The 22,942-nt window shown below is 41.8% G+C and overlaps 1 protein-coding gene across 1 annotated transcript in view; it reads right to left on the reverse strand.

The window, feature by feature from the left end:
- Nucleotides 1-12,089: 12,089 nt before the first annotated feature.
- Nucleotides 12,090-22,942, reverse strand: part of KDR (kinase insert domain receptor) — a 49,432-nt gene continuing 38,579 nt past the window's right edge. Inside the window, exons 26-30 of the mRNA XM_003933616.4 lie at nt 22,566-22,671; nt 21,282-21,433; nt 16,176-16,275; nt 15,603-15,688; nt 12,090-13,785 (exon numbers count right to left, since the gene is read on the reverse strand). Of these exons, the coding sequence (XP_003933665.1) occupies nt 13,563-13,785; nt 15,603-15,688; nt 16,176-16,275; nt 21,282-21,433; nt 22,566-22,671 (667 nt within the window). The 3' untranslated portion in view covers nt 12,090-13,562. The remainder of the gene's footprint in view (nt 13,786-15,602; nt 15,689-16,175; nt 16,276-21,281; nt 21,434-22,565; nt 22,672-22,942) is intronic.

Below are 22,942 nucleotides of genomic sequence, written 5' to 3' on the forward strand. Positions count from 1 at the left end.
TAAATTTCCAAAGATCAGACTAGGCCAGGCAAAGGGAGAATATGTAAAAGAACATATGGTTATAAGCTCTGTCAATACATCTTTATCACTTATTTTTCGTTGGTCTTGATATCAACTGGAGTCAGAAGAATGGCAGATTATTCCACAGGGCACTGAGAAATGTTACTAATGAGCCCTAAATTGTTTGTTACAATCATAAATTCTAAAACCAGCTTCTGGAGTTACAACCCGGATCTACTACTTACTAACTATACAACTTTTATCGTGTATAGCTATGTGTCTTATCAATTGCCATTTTCTGTAATTTAAGACAGCACAGTATTCAATTTTTTAAAAGTGTGTTGGGGGTGGGGTGGGGCAGGCATGAATGGAAATCTTCTAAATGCCATGGTGCTCATTTCCAGAGCCTTCAGGAAATAACATCCTACCAGGAGCTGTGTAGGGGCACTTTAGGGTAGCTTTGCCCTAAGGCAAAAAAAAGTTAACTTGTAAACCTCAGTTTCTTCATCTGTAAATTGGTGATAATATTAGTAGCTAGCTCATATGGTTGTTGCAAGAAATACATTAGATAGCAGATATGTAACTGTGTATTACTCTGCCTAGTGGAGTTAGCTCTTACTAATCTCAGGTTATTATCATTTTTGTTATTATTATCAATATTAAGTCAGCAGAAATGACATTGGCACAGGAAGTGAAAGCCGTCTAGTAGCTGCTTGGCTAGAAATGAGAGTCAGAATCTCCATCCTTCTGATGGACTGCTAACTGCATGCAAAGCTACAGCTTTAATGGGCTTGCCCAGCATCCATTTGGCTGTTCTGCAGGGCAAGCGACCTTCACCAGGATCCCCTGGCACTTCCATGCAATCTAACGTCACAGCTGCCAAACCCTGGAATTAACAGAAAACACTAAGGGGCTGCCATACTGAGCTAAGGCAGCTATGACTTCTTCAAAGCTGCCTTTATTATGGAAGCAAAAGGCCCCAGGGCCCTTAGTCATTCGTGCCTGTGGCTCCTCCATGTCCTGTTTCCTTAGGATCCCGTAAGCTCACCCTCCTGATCTATCACTAGTTGCCATTCTAATGATCTCGCAGGAAAAGATACCTGCCATTGATTTGGTTTCCTGGGGTGGACTCACAGAAATTTATGAACCAGCCAGAGTGCCCTCTCCTCACCAACTTAATACACTTAACAGCTAATTACATCTGTGTAGGGATTATACTTTACATTGTCCAGCTTTATGAAAACAAACGCTGGACTTCCTCAGATTCCCTTAAATAGCTCCTTATCTCTAAGGCCAAGATCCTTATCAGTGCCATATGTTAGAGGGTCTGTGCCGTTTCCAAATGACCCCAGGAACGCCTTCTGGGGTCTAATGAGGCTACAGGCCGAAGGACCAGCCTCAACAGGGTCCCAACCTGAACTAGGAACTAGCAGGCCAAAGCCAAGGGGCCAGATTCCTCCCTGCCTTCTGTCTTCCATAAACCAGTCAAAGGTCGAGGGTCCAGACCCAGGTAACCACACGTGGGTTCTACTCACAAGGTGACCAGCACATCCGACATCAACCTTCACGCAGTGTGGAGCCTGGATATGCAAGTCCCAGGGGGTCATGGGACACCTTTAGCCAAAGTCAAAGTGAAGTCTTTGTCCTTCCCAGGGTTGCCGGTGGGAGGACTATTATAATAGTAATACTTGTGTTTAAAGGATAAAAGTCTTTGGCTTTTTAACACCAGCTAGCTAAGCCCTTCCAACCCCCAAGGAAACAAGTCAGTGCTCCTGGCTTCCTTTTACCACCATGGCAAGGGAGGTCCCCGCAAGGAAGCCAATTTGCCTCACATACTATTTTCTCAAGGCTTGGGAGATTCCCAGGCTTGGCAGACACTAAAAACACTCCTTCCCTTGGCTTATAACAATTCAGCTAAAGACCTTGTCTTAAGAAACTCATGCAGGGAGGCAGTGCAGAGTGCAAAGAGCAGGAAATGTCTCCCTGTGTGAAGAGCCCAGAGCAGAGGGGCAGACTGTAGCTTTCCAGCCTTGTGACTCACAGAGTCACTTCCCTGCTTCCCCCATCCCGGACTCGGCCCCTCGGCCACTGTGTCTCAGCTCGTCTTCCTGTCTCCATTCCGCCCGGACCCTTGAACAAAGCAGAAGTCTGGAGCCCGCAGCAAAGACTGAAGTGTTGTGTATATATTTGGGCGTCATCTGTGGAAGCAGCTATTTTGAAAACCAAAAAAAAATAACTTTCCTGCCCTCGGAAAGAACTTGGTAAGCTCTTAGAAGTGTCTCACTTAACCATTTGAAACAGAAACCGTGGTTATCACTTATTGAAAAAAGGCAAGGTAGACACAGTGCATTCATTTTCATTGATCTGTAATAATAGGTAAGGTGGCCCCTCAAGCTGGCCTGGGGGATAATTGCTCTGCTCTAGAGCTGAATGGCCCTGGGTTTGATTCCACTTGTATGCCCTAGTTTTCTCATCGGCAAAGTGGGGAAAACACATTTTCCTCATAGGATTATAGCAGAATGGGCATCTTCACCACAGTGATTTTGGCTAGGCACTGTGGCTCACACCTATAATTCCAGCACTTTGAGAAGGAGAGACCAAGGAGGATCACTTGAGGCCTGGGCAACACAGCAAGATCCCATCTCTACAAAAAAAAAAAAAAAAAAAAAAAAAGCTAAGGCATTTATTGCTTATTATGTGCCAGGCACTGTCTTAAGTGCTTTACATATAGTATCTCATTGAATCCTCACACCAACTTTATGGGGTGCATACTATTATTATCTCCATTTTATTAATGAGAAAACTGAGGCTCAGAGAGGTTGAGCAAGTTGCACATGATCACACAGCCACTAAATGGTGGAGCCAGGATTCAAACACAGGTCTGTCTCACTTGAGAGTCCAGCTGCTTAGTGTCCAATGTGCTGATGTAAAAGGAAACTTGAACTTGGAGGCCCCCTGGTCCAAGTGCCTCTCTGACTCCTTAACTCCTGGCAATTTCTTAACTCCTTTCCAACAACCTTACAGGACAACCTCCTCTCCTTCAGGAAGGGAAGAACCTGAAAGATATAAAGGAAAGGGCACGTGATTGGGAATCAGGTGACCTAGGGTTTACCGTTCTCATTTCTATCCATTGTCTAACTTTGCCCTTTGGAAAGACAAAAAAAAAAAAAAAAAAAGAACATTTTCCTTAAAAACCTCTTCATATATTGAAAGAGAGCCCTATCTACTTCCCAGCTTCCCAACCATTCTTCTGTAAGACCATCCTGTTCAGCCTCTACTGGGTATGATGCAGATTGTCAAGTTGCCTCTTAAATGTGAGCATGAGCATTGAGTGTCAAAATCCAAGGGGTCTGACCAGCTTGTAGGCAACAGGATAATTCACTTTCTTGTCTCTACCTGTTTATCTAGTTATACAGTTGATAATTCCCCTTGCTTCCTTGGAAACTCAAGCATGTTCTGAAAACGCATTCAACAGAAGTCCTTAAGTGTTTTTGTTCTGGTTGGTGTCAAGGATAGTAACTTAAAGGTGCTAAAAATCAATTTGCTGAGAGTCGACTGGCTAAAATTCTGTTCACCAAATGACCAATTTTATTATTGCATTCCACAGCTATTTATTGAGGGCCTTCTATTGTAGACACTGTTCTAGGTGCTGGACACAAAGCAGTCAACACCATAGACAAAAACATTCTAGAATTGCTTCAGCCACTTTTGAGTTTTTCCGATTCCTTTGGAATATCATTTGAAATGTTTTCAACATTTGGACATTTTTACCATTCTTTCAATGATGCCTCAATTGGTAAATAAGACTTAATTTTTAATTTTGCGTCTCTACCAATTGGTGAGAAAAATTCAGCACTCCAATTAATACGATCAGTTTGAGTCCTTCCATGGAATTTTCATATTAATGGAAAATCTGTAACATAATTTTATACCAAAATGAATAAATTTGAATAAGCCATTGAAAATGATAAAATGTATTTATGAAAGGTTATACCTGTATTCCTCAACCTTTGGAAAATTGAAACTTCATAAATCCTGCTATGAAGGCAGAGTGAAAATCAACCCATTAAGACTTCATAGAAATCATCAATTCAAGTTGCTATAAACTTTATAAATGATGCTGGAGAATTTTGGTCTTCTGATTAACGTGATGACAGTCATTTGGCAGATCGATGATTTGGCAACCTGAGCTTTAGTAAATTGATGACTCGCTAATTGATTTTTGACAAACTAACATAACTAATTAGCAAACTAACCAACTTAAACCTGTTGCTAAGCCTGGTGTCCCACTCCAAAATTGGTGCAGAAATATCTAGTTGATTTATCTGATACAGCCTTTGAATCCTGACCAGTGAGCCCTTTGTGAATCTTGACTATTATACTTTAGCCTTCCCAGGCATCTGTCACCCAGCAATTTGTTCTTCCTGCTAAAAAGTCTTTGTGCAGGTCTTTAAACCAAAGGAACCGGGAAGAGCAGTATATTTCTTTGAAGGCCTCCGTGAAGTTTGGTGATGGCAGGTTAACTGACAATCTTTGAGAACTGTTGTTCAACAAGGTACGTCTACCACACTTCACTACTGCTAGCACCATTACAAGAAAATAAAAATAGCTACACTTTCTTGAACGCTTGTCATATATGAAGTAGCGTGCTACCTGCTTTATACAAGTCTCATTTAATCTTCATCCAGACTAGGAATGTAAAACACAGATAGGTTAAGTAACTTGCCCAAGACCACACAGCTAGTGAGTAGCACACTCTTTCCTCTTGAAGTTAGATGTATATTACAACACTTTTGTGTTTTTATTGTAATGTATATTACAAACACTTTTATGTTTAGTCCTTGCCTAGTGGGATGATCTCATAGGTAAAGCTGTCTTAAAGACGGGAATGTTGAAGCCAAGACATATCGACTAAGACACTTAAAGGTCCATATCACCTTAATATGTACCTGTCATTTGGTTGGTTGATTTATTATAAGATAAGTCAGCTCACTGCCTGCCATCAAGAGAGATCTCATCCTGGCTTTTATCTCAAGTAAGAATATGTCTCCCATGTCTTCGGTAGACTGGATTCAGTCCTGCGATGTATGACCTTCCATACTGAGGCTTCAAGCCTTAGCTGCCAATCTTCGCTTGTAACATGGTGATAACAGCATCTAATGCAAGGGCCTTTGCAAGAATTTAATGAGATAATATATGAGGCTCGATGCCTGGCATGTGGCAGATGATCAATAGCAGTTTTCCACCCTTCCAGCTGCTCATGCCTGAGTGACTACAGAGCTGCATAGATGCCTATCACTGTGAAACAGACAAAAAGAATGCAAATGAAGTACTTTATATATATTTATTTTAAAATTCTATTAGGCTGTGATTAAACCTGCTCCAGCATATATGTTATCTAAAATTAATGCTCCCTGGTATTTTTTTAAGTGAGCTTTATTAGCTAATTTTGTAAGAGCCAACTTAGGAATGGATTCTGGCATCACATCTTGCTCCTCTGTCAAAGTAGCAATAAGCCTTCCTCCAGTACAAAAGGTCACAGGAAAAAAAGCTGGACCAAACTCTGAAATTCACTGATGAATAAGACGATAAGAGAAGAATGAGGATGATTTTTCTCTCTTCATGACAGATCCTCAAGGTAATTTGCCAACCATATTAGACAGAGGAGCAGGGGAACGGCACAGCAATACATCATGATCTATCCACAATGATTGAATTGAGGGGAAATTCATTTTTGTTGACTCAAGTACAGGCTGCTGAAAAGATTCTCAAGGTGATTTGTACAGGAGTACACTTTGCTTGGTGAAACAAATGTATTTGTGAAGTGTTGTGTGTGTTACCTGATAATATTTTTTAAACCCCCAAAAGAAAATCATTATATGAAACAATCCTTACTGAATAATTCCTAATAAAACTAATGAAATGATAGAATGTATTCTTTCTGTACTCTGGATGTTCATCCATTAGAAAAGTAAAATGCAGGATGGGCACGGTGGCTCAAGCCTATAATCCCAGGACTTTGGGAGGGCGAGGAGGCCAGATCGCTTGAGGTCAGGAGTCCAAGACCAGCCTAGCCAAATTGGTGAAACTCTGTCTCTACTAAAAATACAAAGATCGACTGAGCATGGTGGTGCACACCTATAATCCCAGCTACTCAGGAGGCTGAGGCAGGAGAATTGCTTGAACCCAGGGGGCAGAAGTTGCAGTGAGCCGAGATCACACTACTGCACTCCAGCCTGGGTGACAGAGTGAGACTCTGTCTCAAAAAAAAAAAAAAAAAAAAAAAAAAAGTGAAGTAAAGTAAAATGCAGAACAGTAATATAAAGGACAATACAGCATTACTTACTATTACACCAAAGATTTCTTCTGTGTTGCCGTTAGTCCCAGCCAACATAGAAGTCTTCCAGAATCCAACACAATCTCATCTTGCTTTGCAAGTGAAATGTAAATTTTGTAACATGAGGTGAACCAGACAAAAGAAGTCTAATTTCCTCAGCCTTATGTAAGAGGGTTCCTACCTGGGTTTTTCCCATGATTTCCCTAACTCTAAAATTGGCTTAGGTGCCTCCAAGGTGAATCTGTGCATTGTAACACCTAAAGAAGTTCTTGAACTCAGATCTTTACTTAAGAATGACTGAATAAAGAAGTGAGCCATAGTGAAAGCTATTCTTGATTCATTAAGGTAAGACCATAAAGATATCTAGACTGCTCTGGAATAAGAGTGGCCTTCCTCCTCTCCGTGGTTCTCCTGATAAACCTTAACCCATGATGCTAAGGAAATAATTTTGACCACTGCCTGACAGGTTGTCTGGCACATAGTAAATCCTTAACAAATGCTTGTGGAAATCATTAATGAGGCTCGTTTTGCACATCCTACTCTGGCCTACCCACCTGGCCTACACTGTTACACCTACATCTTGCTTAGGGTCCCAATTACTTAAATGAATTCATATTTACCAACTTTTTTTTTTTTTTTTGAGACAGAGTCTCATTCTGTCACCCAAGCTGGAGTGCAGTAGTTTGATCTCAGCTCACTGCGATCTCTGCCTCCCGGGTTCAAGCAATTCTCCTGCCTCAGCTTCCTGAGTAGCTGGGATTACAGGCGAGTGCCACCATACCCGGCTAATTTTTGTATTATTTTTTAGTAGGGATGGGGTTTTACCATGTTGGTCAGGCTGGTCTTGAACTCCTGACCTTGTGACCCGCCCACCTCGGCCTCCCAAAGTGCTGGGATTACAGGTGTGAGCCATTGTGCCTGACATTAACCAACTTTTTAGAATGTCTGGTATATTTAAGCATTTTATAGATACAATTAAATATAAGCATATATATATATATATATATATATATATATATATATATATATATATATTCACTTAAAGTTTAGTATTAAGGGCTGAATCTGAATATGACACCTTGTTTCTATGGCAGGCCTTGCTTTTCCCATTGTGTGTTTTGGGATGTCTGCCAGTTTTCTTGTTAACCTGGGGAATGACTATGAGATATTGCCGTTCACTTTCTGTCTAGCTTGAGTTCTGTGCCTCGTATCTGGGTTTTCATTCTCAGTTATGTTCTCTCTGTGGCAATGAATGGAATGTTTTCAATCCCCTTTGTCAGGGTAAGTTATTTGAGCTTACAGAGATCTCCTGTGCATAGCACCAGGATCTCATTAAACCTCTCCTGGTAACGTTTGTTGGGAGGGCTCCTGGTGAGTCATTCCATGTCTGGGTCCCATGAGCTGCACATAGACCCAGAGGCAGGCATTGTGAGAGTACCTTGAACCGAAGAACTCAACCACAAGAGGCCCTTTCTACAAATACACATGTGTTTTCTAACTAAAATCCGAAATCATGAAAAATAGAGGAAATAAGCTAGTTTGGCATTATTGAAAGTGTTGGTCCTGAATGACGTGATTAAGAAAGGATAATTTTATGAGTCAGTGAGGCTTGATGGCATGGGTTTCTTTGTTCTTATTATGCTAAAGGAAAATAATGGGTTGATTTCCAGAGATATAACTAAAAGGAAATGTGGCCGCTAGTGTCTAGCTCCCTATGTCCCTGCATGTTTATTTTCCCTAGAGATAATCAAAGCTCTCAAATAAATTTACCCTGAACAGTAAATATGTAATAAGAATTGTTTTGGAATTGGTGCCTTTCCTGAATTTATCTTCCCAAAATATTATTTGCTGAAGAAAGAAAAAGGTAAACAGAGCAAAAAATTAAATAAAGTTAGAGCAAAAACAATTCTTCTTATTCTGTAGGCTTTTTCTATTGCAATGTTTAAAAGCCGAGAGAGCTTCAAACAATTAAGGTATGAGGGTCCACGGTCATCAGTTTTTGGTAAGTACACTGATTAGATGTTCTAAAGGGCTTGGCATAAACAACAGGTGAGTATAAAATTAAAAAAAAAATAAACCGTATATTTTCTTTTCATTTTTAAACAAAAAAATTCACGAAACTGCTGAATTTAACGTTGTTTTGAAGCCGTTAAGTAGTTACATGGAAGTCATATGTTGTGTTACAAAGCAGATAAAGTCTAAGGTGCAATTTGGTGCTTTCTCAGTAACATTCACTTGATACCAACCACAGTTTACTGTAAACCTTGTCTTATCAGTAGTCTTCATTAGAATACTTTTTCCTAACTCAGATAACTCCCTATCTCTGAGTCAGACCACTCCTGGGGCGGGTATGTTCTCCTACCAGAACCTCAGGTCAACTTGACTGTTAATTTTTCTCTGGGTTGCTCCTCCCAGATTCCGCCACTTTTCTCCATTTCAGTCAAAAATAGTGTAGACCGTATTGTACCATTTTAATTTCTTTATCGCCTAAGTGGAGTCTTGTAACTTTTCCAAGAGTTAAAATTTAAATTTGCTTTCACAAAAATTATACAGATTTTTACTTATGCCTAAACCCTTAAATGGAAGAGATTCATTTAGGAAATGCAATCTTATAAAAATGCGTTAGAACCCCCTTTGAGCTGTGTTCACTGGGTACCCAAGAATGCAATGGACTTTCCCAGTCTCCCCTAAGAGAAAGGAACATACAAATATGCAAAGATGTGGATGAATAGCTATTTTTTTTTTTCCAAAGACTTTAGCTTTTTGGGTTTGCCTGCATTTTAGCCTCTGCTGATCTGAGTCAGAGGTAAAAAGAAAGACATGCTGGGGGCACAGGAGAATCGCGTTAAGTCAGCAACTGCAAAGTTGTGGGTTTGTGGTTTTTTGCTTTTCTTCTTTCCTTTTATTGAAGAGGACAAAGGAATGTGCATTGATAGGAAAACCTAATCCAGGGGTAATGAACTGAAACCTCCCCACAGCTCTCACCTCTCCCGATGGGGTCGGGGGTGCAGAGAAGAAGGTGAGTGGAGAGAGAAATGGAAGGTGAGGGAGAAAAGAGGGTTTGAAGGGAGGGAGGACAGAAGCGAATCAAGGGAGCCAAGGAGGGAGAAGCAGTAGCCTCACCTAAAACACACCAAATGCCTCCAAGGAAAGCTTTGAAAATCAGATCCTGCAGGAATCGTGTTTAAAAACCACAAATTTTTCTTCAACACAGGGGCAAATGAGGAGAAAAAAGAGAGAGCGAAGAACAAGAGGCATGGAAGACAGAAAAGAGAGGAAGAAAGCCAAACCTCACCTCCTAACCATTCTGCCTGAGGTGCTGAAAGCATTTCTTAATCAAGTGTGAAATTTCAGCTGAATCCAAATTTCTGGCATTGGAAGCAATGCCAGGAGCCACTTAGGAGAGAGAAAAATCTTCTCTTTTTCTTAAAGTGAGGAAAATCCTGTGTTTTTATAGAAGGTCTTCTCCATCCCAAATAACCTAGACTCTTCCATTCATTTACTGAAAGAGACTGTAACAACAGGACAGAGGAGGAACGCTGCAGGGCTAGCCTGACCCACTGTTTACCAGTGGCTGGCAGGAGACCCAGATGTTCTCATCCTTGATCTGGAAGTGCCATTCCCAAGAACACACAAGCCACAGCCTCACACTTCATCACAAAGCTGTGCAGAACATCTCAGTGACAGGATAGTTTTGAACAATGATACAATAGGGTTGTGGCCAACCACAGGGAAAACGGGGATATTTAATAAATGGTGCTGGCCAGGGTTGATAATCTGCTTGAAAAAAAGAATAAAGTTAGACTCCTATTTCACTTCACTCCATATATGAAAATAATCCCGAATGGATTTAAATGCAGTAAGAGAAGAAAATTTAGAATTGGAATAATCTTCCTTAAAAATTTTTTTTTTTTAATCTAGAAGCCCTTCTTTTTTGAGATGGAGTCTTGCTCTATCGGCAGGCTGGAGTGCAAATGGCATGATCTCAGCTCACAGCAACCTCTACCTCCCAGGTTCAAGCCATTCCCTTGCCTCAGCCTCCCTAGTAGCTGGGACTACAGGTGCACACAACCACATCCGGCTAATTTTTTGTATTTTAGTAGAGACAGGGTTTTACCATGCTGGCCAGAATGATCTCAATCTCCTGACCTCATGATCCGCCATCTTATTTGATTAAAATCTTTGTGGACTCTGAAGAATTTTTAAGCCTGTATACAAATGGGTACATCTGTGCTTAAGAAGTATGATATATAAATAAGTGCTGGGATTACAGGCGTAGGCCATTTCCCCCGGCCTCCTAGGAACCATTTTTTTAAAAAAAGAGAGAGGCATATTTGACTAGATAAACATTTCAAAATCTTGTATTAAAAAAATCACAAAAAATAAAGTCACTTATTGGGGCCAATGATTTATTAAATAACTGTACCTATTGAATTCGGGTGAAAGTAATCATTCAAAATGGCAATAATGGATCTGATGTTCTCACCCTAGGTAGAGTAAGTATAGAGTATAATGTTACCAGAGATTCTAAATCTGGTCCATACCTCCCTGCCCTATCATGGGTCTGATCACCTGTCTCGGGGTCTTTCACCCCCTGGGTTTCATGATTGGCTCTTCTAACAGACATGGGTTCACTGGAGGGCCAAGGAATCACATATCTTTATGATTTAACAATCTTAAAAGTGCCCAGAATAGAATATGAAAAAGTTGGGGGGAGGGTGTGTGGGTGTTTGCATGTGGATGGGTGGGGGTGGGTGTATGTGGGGTATGGTTGAGTGTGGATGTGTGTGTTAAGTGTGGATGTGTGTGTGGAGTGTGGGTGTCAGTGTGGGGGGAATTTGGGTGTGTCAGTGGGTGCATGTGTGGATGGATGTGTGTGTGTGTGAAGGTATGTGTATATGGATGGGTGTGGGGAGGTATGTGGGGGGTGGGGGATGGGTGGGTGTGGGGGGTGTAAAGGGGGTTTGGGGGATGTGGGGTGTGGGTGTCAGTGTGAGAGGGGTTGGGATGCCAGGAGGTGTGGGTGTGGGGGAGTGTATGTGTGTTTGTGTCTGTATGAATTCTTTGCAATGAAGAAGAGGGAAGGAGCAGTTAAACCTTCAATCAGACATACTTAACCTCAAAATAGTTGTGATATTTTACCCTCATGCTTTGTACTACAAATTCATTTATTGGTTTGTAAAGTATATAGCCAGTTTATGAAAATATCTCTTATAAGAATAATAAGGAGGCTGAGACGGGTGGATCACGAGGCCAAGAGATCGAGACCATCCTGGTCAACATGGTGAAACCTCGTCTCTACTAAAAATACAAAAATTAGCTGGGCATGGTGGTGCATGCCTGTAGTCCCAGCTACTTGGGAGTCTGAGGCAGGAGAATTGCTTGAACCCAGGAGACGGAGGTTGCAGTGAGCCAAGATCGCGCCATTGCACTCCAGCCTGGGTAACAAGAGCGAAACTCTGTCTCAAAAAAAAAAAAAAGAAGAAGAAGAAGGAAACCAGTAAAAGTGATAAACAACCACATGGAAATTATGTCTGATTCCTTCTTCTCCATTTTATTTTTACCTTTTTTCTTTGAGATGGAATCTGACCATGTTGGTCAGACTGGGTCTTGAACTCCTGGACTCAAGTGATCCTCCCACCTCGGCCTCCCAAAGTGCTGGGTTTTTAGGTGTGAGCCGCTGTGTCCAGCCACTGCCCTCCTCCATTTTAGAAATGATAGATACAGTAATGCAACCTTGCAAAAAGATTCCTTCAAGTTTTTCAATGTTTTTTAATAAAACGGCATCAATTGCTAGAAGCATTATGACCTTTGTTATGCTACATAATACTGATACAAAATGTGAATAGTACAAAGTTCATTATATATAATATAAGGCTTTAATATATTACATTTGTTTCTACATAAACAGACTATAAATATATGTGCCATAGCATGTCTTACAGTCATTGTTCCCAGCATTTCACACTATGGTACCAAACAAAAAACACATTTTCTTTTTTGAAAAAAGGACAGAACAAGGGCAAAAATCAGTAGAAATAGCTCTATATGTTAAAAGTCTAAACAATACAATAGACATTATAATTTGGGCTATAAAATAATTTTGAAGTCTGGCTAATAATCATTCAGCAAGTGAACAACAAACCCAATCAGGTTTACTGGAGTGGAGAGGCCAAATAACTAAAATATTGACGGGGTGTGGGGTGAGAGTGGGTTGGGGACAGGGGGAAAAGAACAAAAGGGTAAAATCCTTCCTGAAACTTTGACACCACACACAGCTTGACACTGAACCTCCCGCATTCAGTCTCAGACGTATCACATCAAGACAGATATGAGGGTATTCATCCAGAAGAAACCAGAAGCCGGTTTGTGCAGTCAGAGCTCTTCAACGTGGCAGGGAGCCTCGAGCTGAATGTCCTTTCTTTGTGGCGTTCTGAATAAAGGATCAGCCTGGGAGACAAGGAGCCAGAGCTGCATCATTTCCTTCCTGGGCCTTGGCCAGGAGACACGTAAGGGTCTGGAAGGAACTCTCATTAGGAGTCGGAAACAGCACAAGGAACTGTCCTTTAGCCCAAATGCGAAGAGCACGCAACCTTCTAAAACCAGAAGCCCCATCTGAAGCCTTTACGTTTCTGAACAGACCCCATGCCCACCTCCACCGCAGCCAACACAATGCATTTGCAGGCTCCAGTGCTCCCTCAAAGCAAGCTGACCTTAGTCTTCCTTTCTGTCCATCCAAATTCCACACTTAAGGCTTGGCTTGGGACCAACATCCTAAGCAAAGCCTCTCGGGGGCGCTCAGCCCTGCAAATCCTTCCCATCTTCAACACCTCAAACACTTACATGGCCTGGTTTATCTTCTAGTTTTACAGAACTGTCAGCTCCCCAGGTACTGCTACTTCTTTGAGGATGGGGCCATTTCTTGAACGTCTTTGTTCTAACCCATGGTGAGACCCACAGTGGGGAACATGATAAATGCTTTATAAATGAATGAAAAAGAGGATCAGGTCAACACTGGGAGAAGACACAGACACATTCTTGGGTCATAAGCCTCTTCCAGGATATGCCTAGAAGACTAGCTCCCTGTGGTCCGAGGTCTTTTTCTGTTGTTGTTGAAATGAAAATCAAATGCGGCTACTTCCTGGTGGTGGAAAGAACAACACTTGAAAATCTGAGCAGCACCTCTCATGGGATGTCCAGGAGTTGGGGGCCTGGGTGCTTCCTTTTAAACAGGAGGCGAGCTCAGTGTGGTCCCCGAGTCAGGCTGGAGGATCTGGGCTGTGCTGCCGGCTTGCACTCCAATCTCTACCAGCTTTAAAAGTTCTGCTTCCTCACTGGAGTACACAGTGGTGTCTGTGTCATCGGAGTGATATCCGGACTGGTAGCCGCTTGTCTGGTTTGAGCCTTCAGATACCACAGACTCCCTGCTTTTGCTGGGCATCATTCCACTGCGGAAGAAATAGCAGACAAATGAGTTGGCGGAGAGAGGACAGTTCTTTTGCTTTTTACACTCACCCGATTCCCAGCTCCACATGGACTGCCATCTCCCTGGAGACCCCAGCCGCCTTTCTTTCCCAGTTGTTAATCAGCACATCAGGTTTACAGGGACAAGGTCTATTTTCAGGTACTCGCATGAATTATTAGTTGCAGATAAGTCCTCTTATTCAGGTCCAAGTCTTTCAAGCCTCAGATGAGATGAAAGGCAGTTCTCCTGAGTTATGCAAAGGCCCCAACCCATGGAACATGTTTATGGCCTCGCAGATTGACAAGCTTGTATACAGGGACAGGAGCCGAAGGGCCACTTGCATGATATTCAAGGAACTTGGGATGTTCTGAAATTTCACTTGTGCTTTTCCCATTCTGGCAAATTGGGAACTACGGGGCATGTGTGTGGTGGTGATAACGCTCCTGAGCAACTTTAAGCTTTAATAATTTGAAGCGTGTGTGCAATCAAGCCAGATATGTCAAACACTGCTTTTTACTCATCAAAACCACATTCCTTGGAAGGACTGAGGACCCCAGTCACTCAGCAGCAACCAGAGAATATTTTCAATGGCATGGAATACTGACAGACAGTAATCACATCAAAGCTTAGAAATGTAGGCTGTGTTGATCTAAAACTTGAGGATTTACACTTTCACAAGCCATTCTAAAGTGTTTTTTCCCGGTAATAGGTGGTTTACCCAAATTCTTGATGTTAAAAACTGCAAAAAGGAATTTTATTAATCCGCGTTTATATACAGTTTAAAAGTTACTTCAAATAATGGGAAATATAATTTTTTCTTTCAGTTCAACCCCATTAAAACTACTTTAGGTGTCTTAAGCAATGGCACAGTGCTTGGACATGATACTTGCTGAATAAACATTTTTTGAATCAATGAATGAAACATATCATTGACTTTCACAATTTCTTACCTTGGGCCTTAAAGGAAACAATAAAATAGTATAATGGCACATTTTAATGTGTTGGGCTTTTTTTTTTTTTTTTTTTTTTTTTTTTTTTTTTGGTATGAGCATTATTCAAAATCCCAAAAGTATTCCCATTTTATATAAAAGTTAGATTATAAGCAAATCAAAACCTCCCCTGTTCTTACCTGGAGGTAAGAATACCGTAGCAAATAAACTCCAGCAAATAAATAACTACTCTTATCCTATTATTCTTATAAATATAGATTTTCATTTATTTGTTATATTAAGAGCACATACATGTATTCAAGACAACTACAAATTCCTACTGAACCACAGAGTGGAGATTATATTTAAAACCAATTTTAATACTTTTCCCCATAATTAAATACTTACTAATTCAGACAGTAATATTTAAATGTCTCAAACAAATAGATATTGGCTTATTTATATATCATACTTCTTAAGCACGGATGTACCCATTTGTATACAGGCTTAAAAATTCTTCAGAGTCCAGAAATATTTTAATCACATTGATAGCTTTAGGGATCACATCCAATGACCTTATCATTTAGTCAACAGCCTACAAACTACTGACCACAGTAAATACACTCAGAAATTCCCCAGTATTCATGAATCCTCATAAAAATTGACCAAATTCTCTAATTTATTTAAGATTATTTTAGATTTGTCACTTAATTTTATTGTGTGGTTTGTTTCCACTTTTTACTTGTCAAATTGATGCTAATTTCTCCAGCCAACAAAGACCCCAGAGGGAAAATTCTGCACTTACACTGAAAGTCCTAAGCTCCGGCCAAAATTTTTTATTGAAATTCTTTTTAATGTGGCTGAGTCTTACCCAAAAGATGGAGCTAATTTGGTTCTGTCTTCCAAAGTTTTCAGCTCTTCTGAGGCAAGAACCATACCACTGTCCGTCTGGCTGTCCTTTTTAAGAGACAATGAGATGGCACAATTAATTGAGCGTATACAATGACGAACTATTAAACTGATTTCTCAACCCGTCTATCATGTCTATCAGGTAAGGTCCTGTGGAGGAACACAAAGGTATCATAGCCACAAATTGTCCAAGCTACAAAAGGAAGCAACTGCTTCCTATGAGTAGACACAGGCCAGGGAGGTGAGAACATTTACAAAGCAGCAGCTGAGAACGCCTGTTACCATCACTCTCTTCACCGTGACCCTACTTCACTTTAGTGAAATTGGTCAGAAAGATACACTGTCTTGAACCTTGTACCAGGGGCTTTACTTATGAAAAAACCAAAGTTCCATCTCCATAATGACCCCATGATATACACACTCGAGGACAGCCTTCTAATGAGGCTCCAAGACTTTAATACTTAGGCTAATATTTATCTAGCTAGTGTTTCATCCTTTGTATTATTTCTAAGACTATTTTTAAAAGTGTACTTACATCTGGGATTACTTTTATTTCTGGTTCTTCTAATGGGATATCTTCAAATGTTTTTACACTCACAGGCCGGCTCTTTCGCTTACTGTTCTGCAGATACTGACTGCAAAAGAACAAATATTTATATTTTACTGGTGGTATATTTGGCTGCAAGATACCCCAAGTGATACCTAAGTTCATTATCTTTCAACCACAGGTTTAATAGCAACCTTCAAAACATCCTTTAGAAAAACAAAACAAAATAAAAATCTATCTCTGCTAGCACACATGGAAAGCTTAATTTCCTGAGAAACTCCATTTAAAAGTATAATATAACTGAGGAGTCTTGATGAGCCTGTTCTTTTGAATTCTACTTCTGAGGTCCGGTCCTGGACTGAAGACAGTAACAGCAGATGGAGTGATCAACTGCCTTCTACTTGGCTTCCTGATTGCCTGGGATTCCTCCAGAGGGCTCTGGATACATTACCGAGTGTTTCACATCTGTCTGACCATCTCCTGGGAAAGGTTTTCTGGATAATGCTCACAGAGCAACCGTTCAAGGAAAGATGGGCAGAGGAAACATCTGCAGATCTCCTAAAGAATACTGAACCCAGCAGTGATTTGAAGGCAACCTCTTCCTCCTCCAGGTAACAGAAGCTTAGTGTGCAAAGGGAAGGTGGGCTGAGTCTCACTGTCCCCTGGTTTTAGCCTCTAGAGTTGCTGTCTCAGGAAAGAGCGGTGGTTTGAGAGTCACAAGATATTTTGCCTATTTCAGAGTCTACCACTGACTGCAGAAGAAAGTCATGCATATTTTCGTACCCCTCCTGTCCCATCTGTGAGATGTGCTGGCAGCAGCACTCCCAGCCTAGCTCACAGGGATGTTGGGAAGATGAACGACATGGAGAACGTTGGGCTTATTGTTCTAAGGAAGAATAATGATTCTCAGACAAAGCTCATTTTCTTCCTTTGAATTCCAAAGCTTCCTTCGGGAGTCCAAAGAATAAGACTTGTCAGAAAACAGATCCTCTCCTTCTTGGGAGTGCTCCTTCCTGGTCTTTTCGCTTTGGGTGAGTCTAGGTGATCCTATCAAAATCGCTTACAGCCCAAGTAGAGGGAAAGGAAGTCTTATTCACCGGAAAGACCCACCAACTCAGAAAATACACTCTCTTCATTCCTATACCAGCCTACTTCCCACTACAGGCAGCCTTCTGGAACACGCTGCATAGACCTTGGGCCAAATGAGAAGAATGGAAATTGAGTCTCTCTCCCCTACCCCAAGAGGCTGGCTCCTCCCTATGCAGAGAAGAGGGAATGAGATTTACTGGTGACATCTTCACTCAGGAAACTCCACAGGTTAGAGGATATGATACACAGGGTATAAGGAAGCCTACTTTCTCCTAAGTCCAGCCCCTAAAAGTAATGGTTATCAAAAATGACTAGTACCATAGTCAATCACTCCTTCATTCACTTGTTCAGGAAGCCCTCACTGATCATCTGCCACATGTCCAGCACTCTGCCAGATGCTGTCTAAGCAGCATCTCATGTCTTGCTTACCACGGTACCTCTTAGGGGTGAGTATTACTACCCTAACTTTTCAGATGAGAAACCCAAGGCATAAAAAAGTTAAGGAACTTATCCAAAAGCACGTAACTGGAATGTATGACTTATTATTTTGAGGGCAATGAGGAGCCACTGAAGGGTTTTAAGCATGGGACGGATAAGATCAGATCTGCCCTTTAGAGAGTTGACTCTGGATTGAAAAGGATAAGACTAGAGGTGTCAGGCCCATGAGAGGGATACTGCACTTCCTCAGGAGAAAGAAGACAGCTTGGCTAGGAGAAGGGAATGCCCATGAGGTTTGGTGACATGGGCTCATTCTAGAGATATCTAGGGGATAGAATCAACTAGAATTGGTGAGTCTGGACAATAATTCAGCTGCCTCAGAAAGGACAGCTCCTTAAATTCTGATTCCAGCAATTTTTTAAACGGCATGATCCTGTCACAATTGACAAAGCATTTCCACAGACAATGGGTGCCTCTGTTCCTCATAAGACAGAGAAAGAGATCTTTTAACTATTTCCCCTTTGGAGATGAGGGAGCCAAGGATTAGGGAGAAAATGGCTAATAAAAGGCAGAACTGGGACTCAAACTTTGACCTTCAGACACCAAAGCCCATGTGAACTTTCTGTTTTTCTTTTCCTCTACTCCAAACAGACTCCCTTGGAAGGGTATCAGGAGGAAAAGGAAGAAGAAAACAGCAGACACGATGTTCAAGCCTTTATTAAGCACCCAGTATGTGCACAGTGCCGTTCTCTTGTCATGCAGGCACTGATCATGCAGGGGGCAGGGTATGGGGTGCAAGCATCAGGTATGAAACGGACAAAAAGTACAGAAAGGACAGTCCCACTTCAAGCAGTCTAACGGTAGGCTCACATTCAGGAATACCTAGCTAGCAGGCTATCCCAAGCATCAGTCTACAAGGGGCACTGAATCGTCACTAACAATTAACCAAAATGGAGAGAATGGTATGCATCAAAACCAAAACTAGTTCTCTAAAAGAGAACTGCGAAGAAATTTCTGATAAGCTGCTTGATGTGGGAGGTGAAACTCCCAGAGAAAATGACAGAGCAATGGCAGATGGTCCCCAAACTGCCCTCAGAGAAAGATGAGCCCAGTGAGTATGTGTTTTCTTGCAGGAAGCATGCAAACTTGAGACCAGAGCTGATCCACAGGGGAAATTAGAGACAAAGCTATGTCTAGACATGAGTGGTCGTTCCCCCACACACTTTTCAGCCTTTTCTCTAAATAAATGCTAAGTAAATATTTTTCATATGGTTTAAAGAGACAACAAATCATGAGGCTAGCTCCCACAGTGATGCCTCTGTCCAGCTCTATTTATAATGCAATGGAATTGAAAATTAGAAGGAGGAAGCAAGTGAGAAAGACTGCTCAGCTTTTGTACTTGGCCAGAAATGCCTAAGAAGATGGAACAAGCCCCCTGAGAAGTACCCCAGCCTCAACTCATTCTCCCCAAAGAAGCAGAACCCCAGGAGAGGAACAGAATGAAGCATGCCTTGTGCAAATGCCTCTACCTGCTTTTCTTTGAAACCAGATGATTAAAATGTGACTGTGAGTTTTATTTCTATAAAAAGGGAAGAAAAGGTGGAGGAAGTTGAGAGGAAATGCAGACAAAAGATTCTAATTTCCATTTTATTTTTCAAATTATGGCTGGATAAAAGAGAAACTGGACTGGAAAAACCAATTCAAAAATCACAGAAAATAGGAGCCAGGCCTGTGCTGGCAGGGCCGTGTCTCATTTGCCCACGCTTCTGGGGATAAACGTTAGCAGTCCTTTTATAGATCCAGCACGGTATTCGGTGCTTCCATTACACAAACATGACTTCATCTCCTGCTCAGCACCATATGCAGAGCACCCGGCGAGCCAGGAGGCTGCCGACTCAGATCATCACTGGATCTGGTCACAGAAAACACATGGAATAGAGTTCATGATCAAATGGCTTTCTGATAAAGGGGGAGGCAGTAATAGCGTGTGGGAACAATTGTCACACCAAAAGGCCGGCTGAACTTGAACTGGAAATGTGTAAACACAGGAGTGGAACCCTAGTCTCATTTCATTTCTGTTTCTCTCTGAGGGCCCCCCACCCTTGGCATGGGAGGAAACAGCACGGACTTAGGAGTCAGGGTAACTGGATTCATCTCAAGGATGTGATTTTAAGCAGCTCGCTTAATAGGTATCTTTTACTGAGTGCTTTCAAGGGAGAGGTGCTTAGAAATAGATTTTACCTTACAACTCTCAAAACAGCCATTTCAAATAGCACCACTGGCCTTGTCTCATTTCACAAATAAGGAAGCTGAGGGAGAGGCTAGATGATTCGCCCCAAGTTGCACAGCTGCTAAAAGGCAATGTCGGGGGGTCCTACTCAGTTCTATCTGACTCTAATACCTCATCTTTAACCTCAATTTTATACTGCCCTCAGGTAATAGAATTGAGCCTCGTGATCAACGATACATCTAAAAAAAAAAAAAAGGTCATTGTTTCTACTTTACCTGGCTCTGAGTGTTTCGATATGGGCAGCATCTGATAATACACGGCAAAGTTCTTTAAAAACATGCTAACGCTGTTGACTTCGATGGAATGGTCAGCTCACTTGCTGGCTTCTAACCTTTCTAAGCTTTCTTCCTTCTCGTCAGTGTTCCTGCTGCCCCGCACGACTCCAGGGGCAAACTGTCCATGAGTTCCCCTTAGCATTTCCTGCCATGTGGCAACCTGGCCAAGGTCTAGACACGAGACAGCTCCCTGCCCTCCCTGCAGCCCGGCACGCTCGGGCTGGCAGGCTGGACCCGGTGCTGTCAGGGGTTCCAGCGAACGAAGGAAAACGCCCAAAGGGGCTGGTAAAGAAACAAAGCAAAGCGAAGCAGTCCAGCCTTAGTAAAAGGCAATTTTAATATCATATTGTAGAAAACCACACCAACTCTTTCCTTATGCACAGGTGCTGGGAGAGAGAAAAAAGAAAGCTGCCTTCAGAACCCCTCTGCCAATCAGCCAAGGGCTGCGGTGCATGTGTTTTAAATAAGCCCAGACATCCCCTTATGCAAATACAATGCTGAAACTCAGACTTGGGAGGGGCTTCTGAGATGCAGTGTCCACTCTAATTCAGGACACAGACCCATGGCATTCTGTACCCTTGCCAGAGAGCTATAAGTATGTTCTCATGCATGCACAGAACTCTTCTGAATCTCTCCAAAGCCATTTAATTCACATTAATAAAAGCGTACATGGGGATAATTTAAATGCAGATGTCTTTGTAAAACTGGTCTCTTTATTCTGGAGATTAACAAACTGTGGCATTCCAGCTATTGCAGCTGCAGGGCTTGGAATTCTTAAAGGCAATGCTGTGGCAACAGCGTGGGCTGCAGATGGGAGGAAGCACACCTACCCAGACCCTCTTGCAGGAGCATTCCCCATTATGTTAGCCTCGGGGCTAAGGTTACGTGGAAGTGGGATAATACAGTAGCCTTAGACAAGGTCTTCCTTCCACTTCCAATCCCCCTCCCCAAGATGGCCTTGAAGTCACCCTTCCCCAGGGGATGTTAGGCCATATACACTACCTGATTCCTGCTGTGTTGTCATAATGGAATTTGGGGTCACATACTTCCTCCTCCTCCATACAGGAAACAGGTGAGGTGGGCAGAGAGAGTCCAGAATCCTCTTCCATGCTCAAAGTCTCTGATATCGGAAGAACGATGTAGTCCTTGCCATCCTGAAACAATAAACACAGAAGACTGTTGTTATGGCTTCTGTTCTTCAAGCGCCTTTTCATGAAAAACAAAGGCCACGGGGGCTTCTTGGCTACATAGGGTGTGTGGCTTTCATATCTGAACACAGAACGTAAAGACAACGTGACAAATCATGTGTCAGAAACAAAAGGGCATCGAAATGGAAGGTATATTACAGGAGAGAACTAAAAACAAGATGGGTAAGGAGCCCACAGGGAAGGGCAGGTACAATGAAGAGAGCACAGGCTGTGTTCAGAGAGGTAGCAACAGAACACACAGAGCTAGAGAGAACAAAAGCGCCTCCACAAAGCCCTAACCGCGCAAGCAAGCGCTTCAGAGGGCACGGTATCCAGTGTTAGCCTCCACATTTCAAGGCAATGGAAAAACTGATGACAGTCTAAAGAAAAGCAATAAATGGGTAAGCAAATGGGACTTCTGAGAAAAGTTTGCACAATTGAATAGTATTGCACAGAGAAAAAGAAATAGTATTGCATATAGAAAAACAAATAAAGGGCTATTGGATACCTATAAATGTTTGGGAGGCTTATTGACAAAAATAGAGCTGACCTAGTGTTCGCCAGCTGTTCAAAAGAAAAGAAAGAGGAAATTGGCTTCCATTGTAGTAAGAGGCATTGACTGGAGATTAAATAACATTCTGATAGTAAAGACTACAACTCTAAAATCTTCCAGTGGAAGTTATAAGAGCCTGGGACGGTACCAAGACAGAAACCATCTCTTTTGCATAGCTTAGATGTATTTTTGCCTGCAGAATTTATTAAAATTTCTTGAAATTTCTTCCATTGTTGATCTTCTGTGGATCAACCAGATATTTGTTGGTTTGTTTTAGCTTTAGAAGAGCACTTGAAGATATAACAAAGAGATAAGTAGGTAGAAATCAGAGTGGTCTGCTACCAGGTTATAAATTAGAATCCGATCTGTCTAAAAGGGTCATTACAGCTTTTAGAAAAGCATTGTTACGCCAATGAAGAAGAACACAGTAGATTATTCAGTGCTGAGAGGATGGCATGGTGGCCATGAGATGACGGTTCAGGCAGTAGGGGAGTCCTTAACATCTAAGTACTCTTTGTAGAAGCTTCTTGGATACAGGTGACAAACCTGCTGAGCATTAGCTTGCAAGAGATTTCCCAAATGTTCCACCAACTCTGAAAACGTGGGTCTCTGACCGGGCTCCCCATGCCAGCAGTCCAGCATGGTCTGGTACCTAGAGCAGCAAAACACTGATTTCATTAAATGCCTCTTTCTTCCGGGATGCTGAAAATCAGCACTTAAATGAATACACATTTATAAAGAGCCCACCACGAGTTGAGATGCTAAATAGGGATACAAAACTGTGTAAGACACAGAGCCCCACCCTCCAGAGGCTCAAGGTGTATAGAAAAGAAAACATTAAAAGCAGTGTCTAGTAAAAACTAACTGGTTGCTTTGAATAATAAAATTCTTTTCAAGAAGGGATGACTCCATACTTGAAATTA

The sequence above is a fragment of the Saimiri boliviensis genome, chromosome 3 (assembly GCF_048565385.1).
Source record: "Saimiri boliviensis isolate mSaiBol1 chromosome 3, mSaiBol1.pri, whole genome shotgun sequence".
NCBI lineage: Eukaryota > Metazoa > Chordata > Mammalia > Primates > Cebidae > Saimiri > Saimiri boliviensis.